At 31.9% G+C, this 13,988-nt stretch overlaps 1 protein-coding gene across 12 annotated transcripts in view; it reads left to right on the top strand.

The window, feature by feature from the left end:
* Positions 1–13,988, top strand: part of Klc (kinesin light chain) — a 126,205-nt gene that overhangs the window by 101,967 nt on the left and 10,250 nt on the right. For 4 of the 12 annotated variants that reach the window (XM_089642643.1, XM_089642637.1, XM_089642639.1 and 1 more), the window contains 8 exons: positions 88–221; positions 572–696; positions 1,129–1,254; positions 2,310–2,388; positions 7,807–8,033; positions 11,127–11,138; positions 12,045–12,137; positions 13,385–13,931. In XM_089642643.1, the coding sequence (XP_089498769.1) occupies positions 88–221; positions 572–696; positions 1,129–1,254; positions 2,310–2,388; positions 7,807–8,033; positions 11,127–11,138; positions 12,045–12,137; positions 13,385–13,474 (886 nt within the window). In that variant the 3' untranslated portion in view covers positions 13,475–13,931. Of the gene's footprint in view, positions 1–87; positions 222–571; positions 697–1,128; positions 1,255–2,309; positions 2,389–7,806; positions 8,034–11,126; positions 11,139–12,006; positions 12,138–13,384; positions 13,932–13,988 lie in introns of those variants that run through there. The other 8 variants (XR_016303779.1, XM_089642642.1, XM_089642638.1 and 5 more) reach the window with 7 other exon arrangements.

Raw genomic sequence — 13,988 nt, 5'->3', positions numbered from 1 at the left:
CCCATTCATATTTTCCATCATGCTTCTTTTTACATATTTTGCATCTAATGTCTATTTCTTCCTATTTTTTACTTCTCCGTTCCCCAGGGATCAGAACAAGTATAGGGAAGCGGCCAACCTGCTGAACGACGCCCTTAGCATCCGGGAGACCACCCTTGGGGAGAACCACCCTGCCGTGGCGGCCACCCTTAACAATCTCGCTGTGCTCTATGGAAAACGAGGTAGGCTAATGCATTACATTGTTATAATAATTGTATTGATTGCTTAACACTTAACCTGTGCAAGATAATCTGGCCATGTTTAAATTGAGATAATCTGCGTACTCTATGTCCCAAAGATCTCTATGTTTGTCTAGCGATTGAGATCAATCTATTCATAAAGTCTTGATCATTTTCTCTTCTTGAACCAATGTAAAATATATGAAACCATGTTTTCACAGAATGTTTTTTTTATAATATTTGATTATGCTATTCTATTTTTTCTATTTTTCTAATCCTTTGAATTTAAATGATGAATGAATGATGGAAAAATATAAATAAATTATGGTTTCATTAGCTACAAATGCTTCCAGGTAAATATAGAGAAGCTGAACCTCTTTGTAAACGCGCCCTGGCAATACGAGAGGCTGTGCTCGGCAACCAACATCCTGATGTGGCCAAGCAGCTTAACAACCTCGCCCTTCTCTGCCAAAACCAGGTAATAAATACTTTATTCTTGTTTAGCCGCACTAGCCGCAGGGACTATTTCCCAGCTCATCTCTAATAGTGGTAGAAAATCTCTGTGATCTGATCCAGTGATCTGAATAACTGGATACTTTCAAACCTTCTTTTCCATCTCCATCCCCTCACCACTCCCTTCAGCCTTACAACGTACCCAAATTTGGGATGCCATAGTACCACTGGCGCTGGACCATTGGAACTCTTGTATTCACATAAAAAAAGAAGATAATTTAACCAAAAAAAAATTGTAATGAAGAAAAACTGGTAAATCACTTTATCTAACCTGAAATTACACAACTTATCCGAATTTAGAAAATGATTGTGAATTTTAAATGCTACTTTGAATATCCTTATTAATGTGTTATTCCTTTTTTTGTTCAAGGTTAGTAAATTCTCTTTTGACTTTCAGGGCAAGTATGACGAAGTGGAGCGCTATTACCAGCGAGCTCTGGAGATCTATGAACTGAAGCTAGGCCCAGATGACCCCAATGTGGCTAAGACAAAGAACAACCTGGCTTCTTCTTATCTTAAACAGGTAAATACTTGGATCTTTGCAGCATGTTTGCTTATTAAAGCGTCTTGGAATGTAACGGCGAAAACACTCACTCCTTGCGCAGATGGTGATAAGGTTGAAATTCCCGCTTAACCCCTCCGACCTCTGGTATATTCTGTCAGAATGTCAGAGTATTTCCAAATTGAATATTTCTGAATCGAAAACTAATCACTGTTTCTGAAAGGTAAAACGTAATTTTTTGAAAGGAAACATGAAATTTTTAAATGGAACACCTTATGTTTTTTCATCTAAATATTGAACTAAAATTACTGATAACAACAACAAAAACATGTCTATTAGAAAAAGTGTTAAAAACATTATAGTCACCTAAGTTTTTTTGTCATTTCATATAAAAATAATTAATTGAAAAAGTTCCATAAATTTTTCTCTAATTGTGATCGGAACCTTTGGTTTAATAGAGGGTACATTTTAATTCTTCTGTGGTTAACTTCTAGATTTGAATATAAAGCGTGTTGTTTTCTCTTTCTAAAACCACATTGTACATCATAACTCACACTACAACAGTAAGGGAGACAGTGATTTCTTTAATACCATCTGAGCTGTTCCCAAAAGCAAACGAATTAGCCTGAGGGGTTAACACCAGTTGCATGTTTTGATTTATGCAAAAAAACATAGCCATATGGAAAGTTATGCAGTTTTTTTTATTAGACGGTGAATCATATTGATTTTGATTGTGGCTAAGAGGGTTCTGCACGGTTATTTATAATGTTGAAATAAATTGACAGAGGTGGTTTTGCAGAATTTTAACAATTCATCAAATTTCAACATTCATTTTCGGGTTCTGTGAAAGTCCTATTCATGTTCTATTATTATAGGCTAGTTGCTTGACAGAAATGAAATAGCAGAACTTGAAAAAATCTTTCACGGAACTTGAAAATTAACAATTTGAAGAATTGAACAAATTCTCCGAAACAACCCGTCCTTAATGTTTCTAATTTGAAAGGCATTCAGTCTCTTTTGAACTGTACATGTAAATAATGCATTATTATAATGATGTATGATGTTTTTGTGTGCAGGGTAAATACAAGGAAGCTGAAATCCTCTACAAGCAAGTACTGACCCGAGCGCACGAACGTGAATTTGGAACTATCGACGGTAAGGAAATCCCACCCCTGCCCCTGTCAAAACTGGATATTAGCTCCTATACTAAGAAATAAATAATTACCATTATTGTTACAGTACTTACGCAGTTATTTTTCTAATATTGTTGGTATGCCATGACAGTAGGTGATATTTTATTTTATTTGAGGTCCACTCGCTTTGTGCTAACTTTTACAGTTTTTTGTTTTAGCTTACAATTTGATCGTCAACATTTTTAGCACTCAATTATTTTTTGCACTTGGTTTTATGGGAATGTTATAATTTCGTTTTCAATAAGTACGTAAATTTTAAGTAAAACAGATTAGTGTCGAATATTTTATTCTCAAAACATAAATTTTTGATGTTTATTCTTTCCTAACTAACTTTTTTTTACAACGTAATTTTTTGTTATCACATTTGGTTCAATTTTGAATTAGTTGAAAAATGTAATACCATAATAATTAACATATTACATGCTCTTTGATATTTTACTATGTTCCTGTATATTTGTGCTCTATTTTTATGCAGCATTTATTAGATAAGCCTTCTCATTTATGCAATTTGTGTGTATAATATTTTTGAAGACTGAAAAATGTTTTTAATATGGAAACTATAAAAAGTATTTTTTTTTTACTATATCATTTTAGAAGTTTTAACCTTTTTACATGACATATTGTATTTTGGGTCAATTTATGTATGTAGTACTTTGAGCCTTGATTTTAAATAGAACATTTTATCAATGATAACTTATTGAAGCTTATCTTATAAACCTCATTGTAATATTTGATCATTGAAGAAGATAATAACTCTCAATGATAATATGAAACAGACAAAGACACAGAAAATAAAAATAAGGTTAATGGGAGCTCAAACACAGATTTTACATAGACTCCCTGTAAGAGTAGTGTATTTTCTGTCTTTGTCTGTTTCATATTTTATCATTGTTGATATTATCCTATTATTGATATATTAGAAAGTTGTTGATATTATCTTCTTTAATGAGAAAATTTATCGTTGAAATTTGTCAATTTTATACAAAATGCAGTACATGTTTGATGATTGTTGAATTGATTATTGAACATTATTCCAATAATAATTACTATATTTAAGTTCCTGAATAAAATTGTTTCCTCCATATTCAGTATGGTAGATAGAAAATATACTACATATTATGTCTTTATTATGAATTAAAAATCATTTCCTCAGAATGAACATACATATCAACAAACAAATAAATGGAATTTTTTCTCATAAGTTGAGAAATTTGCCGATTTGTGAACTATTTAATAATAATTTGAAGAAAATTACATTTTGACCAATCGTCGGCTGAGTATTTAATTGTTCTAACAGTACTTTTCAGGATTTAAAAAAATCAGTGTCTTGTATCTTTGAAAGGAATAAACAAATTATTATCAGAAATAATTAGTCACCTGAAATATTCATACAAATTGAAAATATCTCTTGAGTAAAAATAAATGCCGCCGACGTAGCTCAGTGGTCCAGAGCACCTGACCGGACATCAGAAGGTGCGGGTTCATTTTCTGTCAGCGGCATTTATTTTTACTCCGGAGATATTTTCAATTTGTATAAATATTTCAGGCGACATAATTGCTTATAATAATTTGTTATCCTTTGTGCTGTGCATAAAAAAACTTGTCTTTTAAACATTAGTTTATCATTAAAAAATGTCAGATTTATATGAGACCTGTGATTCCCAACATGGGTAATATCACTCTCCAGCAGGGGATTTAACTAGCTTTTCGAGAGTTGAAAGTGCTTTGATGGCGATTTTATATGATTGGTCTACGGTAGGCGTACTTTGCGCGCTTTCTTTTTTATAAACTGTATACATAATTCAAAACTTTTTGTTGAGATCTATGTTTGATGCAGTTTAAAGTTTTCCATTTTATTAAATTCCAAAAGATTTTGATCCAAATTTTTACTTTAATTTATTTTTAATTTTTCATTAAAGGTTTAAGTAAGTAAGTACCTACATAAGTTTGGGAACTTCTGATTTTCTTTCTTCTGAAGATGTTGGGAAAGTCGATATGCATAAAATCTGCTGTTAGAACAATAAATTAAGTATTCGGCCGATGTAATGTAATGTCTCTTAGATTTTATAGTTATGGTGTAATAATTAATTGTTACTTGGTTGCCAATAAACAAGATTGGTATTTTTTATAGGTAAATGTGTGTTTTATAGTTAATTACTTGGTTTTGGTTGTGTAAGGTAAGTTGTGTTTTGGGCGTTTGCGTTTGTTTCCAAAAGTAGTGAAATGACTTATTATACTCGGAGCCAGTAGGAAATTGTGATTTTTAAATATTATATTTGATGCATGGAAGAGATGTTTTGAATTACATACCTACGTACTATGAACAGGGTGGCTACAGATCATGAAAACCAATTTCTTCAGAATTTCCAGCTGTTTCAAACTATGGTTCAAACACTTATTAACCTATAACCTATCGATACTATCGGTGTGCACAAATATTTACATTCAAATGTGTCCTCTTTCAATAATATCGGTGTGCACAAATATGTTCATTCAAATGTGTCCTCTTTCGATACTATCGGTGTGGACAAATATGTATGTACATTCAAATGTGTCCTAATTCAATACTATCGGTGTTGACAAATATGTAAATTTAAATGTGTCCTCTTTCGATACTATCAATGTGCACAAATATGTACATTCAAATGTGTCCTCTTTCCATATTATCGGTGTGCACAAATATGTATGTACATTCAAATGTGTCCTCATTCGATACTATCAGTGTGCACAAATATGTACATTCAAAATTGTCCTCTTTCGATACTATCTGTGTGCACAAATATGTACATTCAAATGTGTCCTCTTTCGATACTATTGGTGTGCACAAATATGTATGTACATTCAAATGTGTCCTCATTCGATACTATCGGTGTGCACAAATATGTATGTACATTCAAATGTGTCCTCTTTCGATACTATCGGTGTGCACAAATATGTATGTACATTCAAATGTGTCCTCATTCGATACTATCGGTGTGCACAAATATGTATGTACATTCAAATGTGTCCTCTTTCGATACTATCGGTGTGCACAAATATGTACATTCAAAATTGTCCTCTTTCGATACTATCGGTGTGCACAAATATGTACATTCAAATGTGTCCTCTTTCGATACTATCGGTGTGCACAAATATGTATGTACATTCAAATGTGTCCTCATTCGATACTATCGGTGTGCACAAATATGTATGTACATTCAAATGTGTCCTCATTCGATACTATCGGTGTGCACAAATATGTATGTACATTCAAATGTTTCCTCTTTAAAATGATTTTACTAATATAATGTAAGAAAATGTTCTGATTATTATCTAACTACTACAGAGTGTTTCTAAAATAAAATTTGCGTATTAAAGGTGTCCCCATTTTTACGTAACTTTTCTGTTGCCACCCTGATTAAATAATTCCTATAAGATTTTCTTAATGAATATTATAATGTCTTCCATAGACACATATAATTATTATTGTTCTTTATTAATTAATATTCCTTGGAGGCAGGTTGGAGTTTTAAAATGAATTGCAGCTTTACCTTTTAGATTAGAATTACAATATTCATTTTGAACACCATCATGGCTTCATAGAATGGTGAAAAATTCCTCATGATTGAAGATGTAACCTAACCCTAAGTACTATTTAGTGCCACTCTCCAATAAACGGCATGCTTTCTATTGCAAATACTGAGTTTTATTTGTCTTTATTTTGTGCTGTAATTTATATTTCTTACATATTTATTTTTTTCTATTTGAGTTTCCTCGAAGTCTTTGTTGTTTGAAGAAGGTGTCAAAAGTATATTGGGATGGGATCTTTGTGGTAATGTGACAAGTTGAAGAATTTACCAACAAAATGATGGGTGAGTGTGACAGTATTGGGAAAGTGTGACACAGATAGGCTCAATTGTTTTTTTTTTTTTTATTTACGATGTTTATTTCTTTGTTTTTAAATAATATGTAGCTTATTTTTGGTCACACTTGTCCCAACTGTGTCACATTTATCCAATTTTATTATTTATTTAATTTTATTAACAATAAAACTTTAAATCATTACTTTCAATTATTCTGTGACAAATATATTAAAATGTGTAGCTAACTAAATTTTTATCTCTTTTATTTGAAGTTTTGTTGTATTATTTGTTTTAAATCTCAAAGCACATTGTTTTTTCAAGCACTTAACCCTTTGCTGCAATATGAAGCAAAATCGTAATAACCTATTTGGAATAAAACTATAAATGTAATACATATAGCTAAAAATAAATTTTCACTAATTTCAAATGCTCTATGCTCAGAACTCGCAGTCAAAGGGTTAAAAAATTGTACCATATATATAAAGATTTCTGCTGTAATCTCTTCGATTATCTAATCTGTAAGGAATAAATTTACTCACCATTGTGCTTATATCAATTTTTTTTAATGAAAATTCACAAAATACTGGTGTCAGTTCTTGAGGAAAAGTTTCCATTTGTTGATACCACAAAATTGTACTTATTAGCACTGAACAGAAAATCAATAGAAGTGTGATCTATACCGATTTGAAAGAAAACTGATGTCGCCAATAAGACCTTTCGACTTCTATACCCCAGACTGGCCGATGAAATTGATTATCTGATCGAGAAAGAATTTCTATATTTGAAAATGTTTGATCAATTTCTCCCAAAGTAAGATAAAATCGACCTTACGTCGGACAGACTGCCACACCCACAACACACTTCTATCGGTTAATGTTTTTAGTGATTACATTTGAGTTGATTGATAACTTAAAGTTTACCCTCTTCCTTGTATAAGTGCATTATAAATATTACGCAGAGCTTAAGGTTGGAATAGTGAAAACTTACTTAACTTACTTATTATTATACCCAATCAAAGGCCGGTTTACAAGCTAGGACATTTTTTATGTTTTATCCATAGAATAAACAATAACATAAGAAGTGCCTTATGGGCGTGTTTCCTGATCAATATATAAATCATTTTCCACACAAAACTATGTTTCACCATGATTACGAAAATTCAAATGAGATGGCGATATACAATTTCAGGCAAGTGTAAGAGAGACAGACCGCGTGCTAAATGGTCTAGAACCAAAAGTTACTAAGTCAGTTGCACTGTAGTTTCCATTCAAATGTGTATGGAAGGCACTTCTAGTTTTCTTCTTTATTCTATGGTTTTATCGGTCACGCAAAACAGAAGAAAAACTTATGTTAGGATTATATTCCTTGAATTTCATTGATTCGATAAGATATACTTTTTGGTGTCTACATGCTCCATTTTACCTGATAGGATTTGTCGTATCTGATAAAACGTACTATTAGTCCTAGTGTGTAAGCCAGCCTTAAGATGGATTAAATTGTATTATGAAATTCTTATGTATGATATGTGGTGAATGCAGGTGACAACAAGCCGATCTGGCAAGTGGCGGAGGAACGTGAAGAGAACAAGCACCTGCAGCGAGAGAACGCCCCCTACGGAGAGTACGGCGGCTGGCACAAAGCTGCCAAGGTTGACAGCCCTACCGTCACCACCACCCTCAAGAACCTGGGTGCCCTCTACCGCCGCCAGGGCAAGTACGAGGCGGCCGAGACCCTCGAGGACTGCGCGATGCGGAGCCGCAAAGAGGTGACGCACCAATACACTATATAGGTTTTTACTACTATTTTACATCACCTAAGAAACTCTGCTTCTCTCGGACGACTCTTGTTTCGAACTTGTCGTGTGTCTTTCAATGTGAAACTGCGTGTTTTGTAAATAGGGGGATCGGGAATCTATAAGATAGTTTTTTATATGCATTATTAATAAGGATATTTTTATTTTATTTTTATCAATGACTATAATATAGCAGGTAGTATATTCGCAGTCCTCCTTACTTAGGGATTCCTGTACCGAGAAAGAAAACTTTGATTTTCGTTGTCATTAAAAACATGTTTTTTTATCTCTGATGCAATTTAAGATTCTGTCAACCGTTTTATGTTATTATGAATTGTATAGCGCATTTGAGGTCAACTACAACAAAACTGCGTTATATAAATTTAGGATCCATGATATTTCATCAAAATGAAAATTCAACACACCTTTAAAATGTGATATAGAGTCATTTAAAGTGATGAAACAAAAACTAGGTTTAATACTTACTTATGTAACCTATTTAACCAAGTTTTTGTGTCATCACTTTTCATGAGTTTATATCACTTTTTGGAGGTGTGTTGAATTGTCATTTTGATGACATACCCGGTCACCATAAATTTATATTATAAAATATTATTTTTGGTAATAAAACGTGTTGCGCTTATTCCTCCTTCTTGAGTTATCATTTGCTCTGACGATGGACACTGCAAGGCTGTCCGAAACAGTCAGATAACATCTTACCTAATTATATTTATTTATCGCATTTCTACAATAATGTGTTTTTTTTATTAATTAATTATATTTTTTAAATCAATACATAAACAACACGTTTCATTTTAAAAACAAACCTGAAAAAGATAGTATTTATAGCTAATTCCTCACATTATTTACTTATAATGTGTGTAAAAAATTGTCTTATAGTGTACCATTGTTCATGTAGTTTTGCGTTGAGGGGCATAAATCATAATTTGAAACAAAATAAAAAAAATTATTCCTGTGGTTTTTTGCTAAAACATAATTTTAAAAATATGTTTCATTGCATAAAAATTAATATACCTCCATTACAGGTATTAACTTTAATTATTTTTAACTCTAATGTTTTAGAACAAATCCACAGTTGTAATGCCAAGAGATTGCAGATATCTTGCACAAAATAGCAAACTAGTTATCATTCATACAAAAGCCTTTAAAAATTGGGCAGCTTTGAAGTAAATAAAAACTAGTCGGCTTTGATTTCCGACATAAAATTATAATTTTACTATCCTTTTGATAAATTATTTTTATTCGAGATCCTTGTGTGATTTCTTTTATAATCTATCAATATTTTTGTGAATTATATATATATTGTGTGGGTTTGAAATGGCACAGTATATTTTTGCATGTAAGGGTTTTTGGTGCAAGTAATCATTATATGTAATTTTAGTAAAGTAGATAAAATTATACTGTTTTATTTATATACACTATAAAAATATTTATCTTTTGTACTATTTAACTAAAACAGGTGTTTTGAGGTGGTTTTATGCATTTGATTCAATAAAATTGTATCCAATATTACCAAAAAAGCGATGAATTCCTTCACTCTTTTTCTGTGATAACTTGTATTATAAATATCTTAATAATAAGTCAATTGAAGTAAAAACATTTTTTATGTATTTTAAAATTAAAGTTTTGTTGGCACATATTTATTATATTGAATCTAATGTTTTGCTTAGTATTTAAAATTATTGCATTCAATGAAGTGAGAATATGACCAATCAGTTAATAAACTTATTTTTGATTCGTCGGTATTTCAAAAATGGTTTTTGGCGATATTTTTATACTTGAAAAGATTTTTTAAATTATGTGTTCTTTTAGGAAAAAAAACTGTGGCCTGTATTAAGTAGTAATTTCAGACAGCTTTTAATTTTTTTTTTAAATTTTGAAAAAGTTGTAAAATTTTGCAAAAGTCATGGCAAAAGGCAAACCCCTAGTGTCTTGTCGTCTCTAAACAAAATAAATTTAAATAAATATGTTTTTTTTGAATTTTTTATTATTGTGTCTGTTCAGAGTTTAAAAAATTAATTTGTGGTTGATTTGAATGCTAATCCTACAAATGAAAATTTACACCAATGATGGCTGTTAATTTAACTTTTTCTAATACAGTAGAACTTCGCTTAGCGAGCATCTCCTATAGCGAGATATGTATTTCCATAACAACCAAAACAATTTATTTTAAATTACCCTCTAATGAGCGTTGTTTCGCATAATGACAAGGACCGTTTTCTGAATGTGCATTCAGAACATGGAATTGGTTTCTCTTCAGAAGCTCGCAAGAATGTGATTCTTTAGGAACTTTTAATTTCAGAGAACATAAATAATTGCATCGGAACATAGGAATGATTTCTTTCCAGTAACTCACAGGAACTTGATTCTGAAAAAAATTTGAGAAAATTAATACTTTCATTAGGAAAATCGTAACGGTTTCCTTCCAGAGCTCACAAAAATGACATTATTTAATGTAAATTTTTGAGAACATTAATATTTGGGTTAGGAAAAAAGAAATAGTTGCTTTTCAGAGCTCGCTTTCCAAAAATGTGTTCTTTCGAGCAAATTGTTGAAAAATGCAATAAATGCTTTCGGAACAGAGGAATCACTTCCTTCCACAGCTCGCACAATTCTTTTTTTGGCATGTAACGCATTATCTTATTTTACATTGATTAACATGGTAAAAATTTTTTCGCTTAACGAGTGTTATGCGCTTTAACCGAGGTTCCGCTGTATGTATAAAATGTAGATAGAAATCCATGTCGCAAATGCAAAAGTGTACTTGTACAAAAGTGTACTTGTACAAAAGTGTACTTGTACAAAAAATCAATTTTGGGTATAAAAATCGCATAGAATAAAATATATTTTACAACAAAAATATATCAACAGATATATTTTAATTTTTTAAGCCTGACACATGAAGTGTGCTCGTAAAATTAAATAAAAAAATATATAACGTCTTACCTCTTGCTCCTGTTCTCACTTCCGGCAATACCGTAGTACCAATACATACTAACATTGTGTCACCACTAAAGAAGCTTTTCTCTTGCACGCGGCCCACAGCACGTTCAACAAGTAAGTGTATTCCCACGCGTGTGGACTTTTACACAAACATAACCTATAAATACTGTACTACTAGTCGACTAGTCTACTAGTTTACTGGTCTACTAGCCTACTAGTCATACCGTTAGCTTACATTAATTGTGTCGCACACTGCAAATATTTCAGACAGATGGCTCCCGAGCGGGTAAGGCAAAGTGCGCTAAACAATATAACATTACATTATAGCTTACTATGTAGTAAAAATATTTAAAAGTGTTATTTTATATTTGTTAATTAATTTATTTTTCTTTACCAATGTCGCTCAATTCTATTTGCTTATTGTTTTCATGTCAAGTTTACTGATGAACTGATAATTTTTCAATCTTTTATACCATTGGTTCCCAGTCTAACTGTTTTCTGAGAGGTTGCCAATATCTTTATCTAAGCATTAAACTGAAAATGCAATTTAGATTTTAATTGGATATTTTAATTTTGCTGTTTTAAAAGGGGGCCGCATCTCGGAAAAAAAGGTCGGGAGCCTGTATTTTATACAATGCTAACTTTTATTTTAATAATCATGTTATTAATTCAAACAAGTACATTAATACAAAGGACTAGTCCTTTTTAAGATTTAAGTTCCTTCTCTCACCAAGTTTAATAATGATAATATATTATATTTCATAAGGTTATTTTATTAACTAGTCATAATATTAGCATAAAGCAACTTAACAGGGTGTTATGTAACGCAGAGCATTATACAAGTCACCTAACCTAAAACTGGCAGTTAACCCACCATCAATCTACTAGCGGGAGGAGACTGGTAAAGAGGGAGATCAGTGCCACCACGTGTTCACCCATGAATAAAGTTGTGTTCCCACCTGTTTGTAACCCGGCTTGCTAGATGGCGCCACTTTCCCACTGAAGTTTGTCCCGTTGCAGGCTTTGGACATAGTGAAACAGGCCAAACTGAGAGCGACTCGTAGGGGCAGTCGGGAGTCCATTGACTCTGTTCACATCGACCAGCCAGAGGAGGTTAGCACCAGGCCTCTTACCTATCTAATGTCAGCTCACATCAGCCACCCGAAAATATCCAGAGTTTTAACCGATTCTTTCTTACAAAGTCAAATCAACAAGACAAATAATTACAAAGCGTGAGTTCCTCTCATTGAGGTTTAGAATGTAACTTCTTTGGGGTCTTGTTGGATAAATTCTGGATCTTTTTCGTGGCTCTTTATGATTCTCATTCCCTGGTAAGTTCAGACCTAGAGGACATAGTCTTTAAACAGATTGTCTCATCCCTAACTTAGCAGATTGTCACATCAGCTTGATTCTATATATGTCAATTGCCACACACTACAAAATAATATAAGGTATGTGAAGAAAACTGACAGAAAACAAACAGTATTTGGTTTGCCTTTCTATTTTGAACTGGGAAATTAATTTTGCAAAGCATTACGGGGTGTGTTTTTGTGTGATGTGTGTATTTTAGAATAGTTTTGGTGCTGCAGTTATTAGATTATATTATATTTGCACAAATTTGTGTATTATTGCTACATATTTCGATTTAGTTATCGTAGGTTTGTTATTCCCTTTCCAGTATTATATTATTTGATTAATTATTATTTTATATTATCATTTACTTTGAACATTTGGAGAATCTACTACTGATAAAGACATTTCGTGAAGTCCTTCATAAACAATATTAATTACGAGAAAAGATATGATTTCCTCAACCGAATTGAATGCCCGTATTTCACTATCCTGGTGACTTCTCTAACTACCTTGTTGTCACGGCAACGTTCAGACCTGCCATGTTCTTTTATGTGTTGTGCCTTAACTTTTCCCTTTTGGGAGTTCGACTTTATTAGTGTACATATACTAATTGTCATTTATTATCGTGCACAAAATCATGAAAACATTAATATTTTTTCAATGTTTATTATCGGCACGATGCGCTATACTATAAGAAAGCTTGGCCCTTTAAACATTTAAAAACTAAATAATTTATTTAACCAAATAAATAATTTATTAATTAAAATTTTTTAAAAATCATTTGTTAATTATTGTGGACTGAAAGTATGATCTTTGTAGCTGCAGAATTAATTTGAATTAGTAATATGTACTGGATGTTTTTGAAATTGTTAATATAGTTTTTTTTTGTCACGTCAACTTACAACTCGTCAATAGTTTTGATTCTCCAAATGTAATAATAATTGCCACTGTTTATGTTTTTCAAGACTTTTTTTTGATTTCTTTATTGTTTGTTTTGCATTTATCAGACGGGCGGAGGCACAAATGCGGAACCTAGGTCCAATCTGAAGTCCAAATTGTTCAATGCCCTGGGAATTCACACCGGCACTCATCAATAACACTACTTTAGTCTAGTTCAAGTCACAACAACTAACTCTTTTGTACTCATCTTACATTTCTCATCCATCTAATTATTTATGACTTAGGACTCCACAATTTTCTCATTAATCTAGAAACGACATTTTAAAGATCCATTTGCTGTTTGGATTTTTATATGTTTGACAATTTTGAATGATCATGTTCAATGGTGCTATATTCAATCAGTGCGCTTTCTGCAATGTATGCCGTGTTTTACTCGCTTATACTGCCAAACTTCAGGGGTTGATTATCTATAAGATCTTAACGTACCTTTATTAAACCGTTTTTCCTAAGAGAATATCAGTTTAATTATTATTTTGTTATAACCTAACACAAACACTAATATGTTTGACACGGATAATCTTATAAAGGTAAAGCTAGGCTAACCTGTATTTTTTCTTTAAATTTATTGCTCTTTGCGGAATTCACTATAATTTTTTTTTGATTATGTTAAATAATCACTACCTGAAGTTTGGAGGTACGTGTGTGAAATGT

Source organism: Hesperophylax consimilis, chromosome 18, assembly GCF_061612785.1.
Source record: "Hesperophylax consimilis isolate HC1 chromosome 18, BYU_Hcon_1.0, whole genome shotgun sequence".
In the NCBI taxonomy this organism is placed as follows: Eukaryota; Metazoa; Arthropoda; class Insecta; order Trichoptera; family Limnephilidae; genus Hesperophylax; species Hesperophylax consimilis.
The sequence above is the reverse complement of the archived record's forward strand: the minus strand, read 5'-3'. Positions and strand labels throughout refer to the sequence as shown.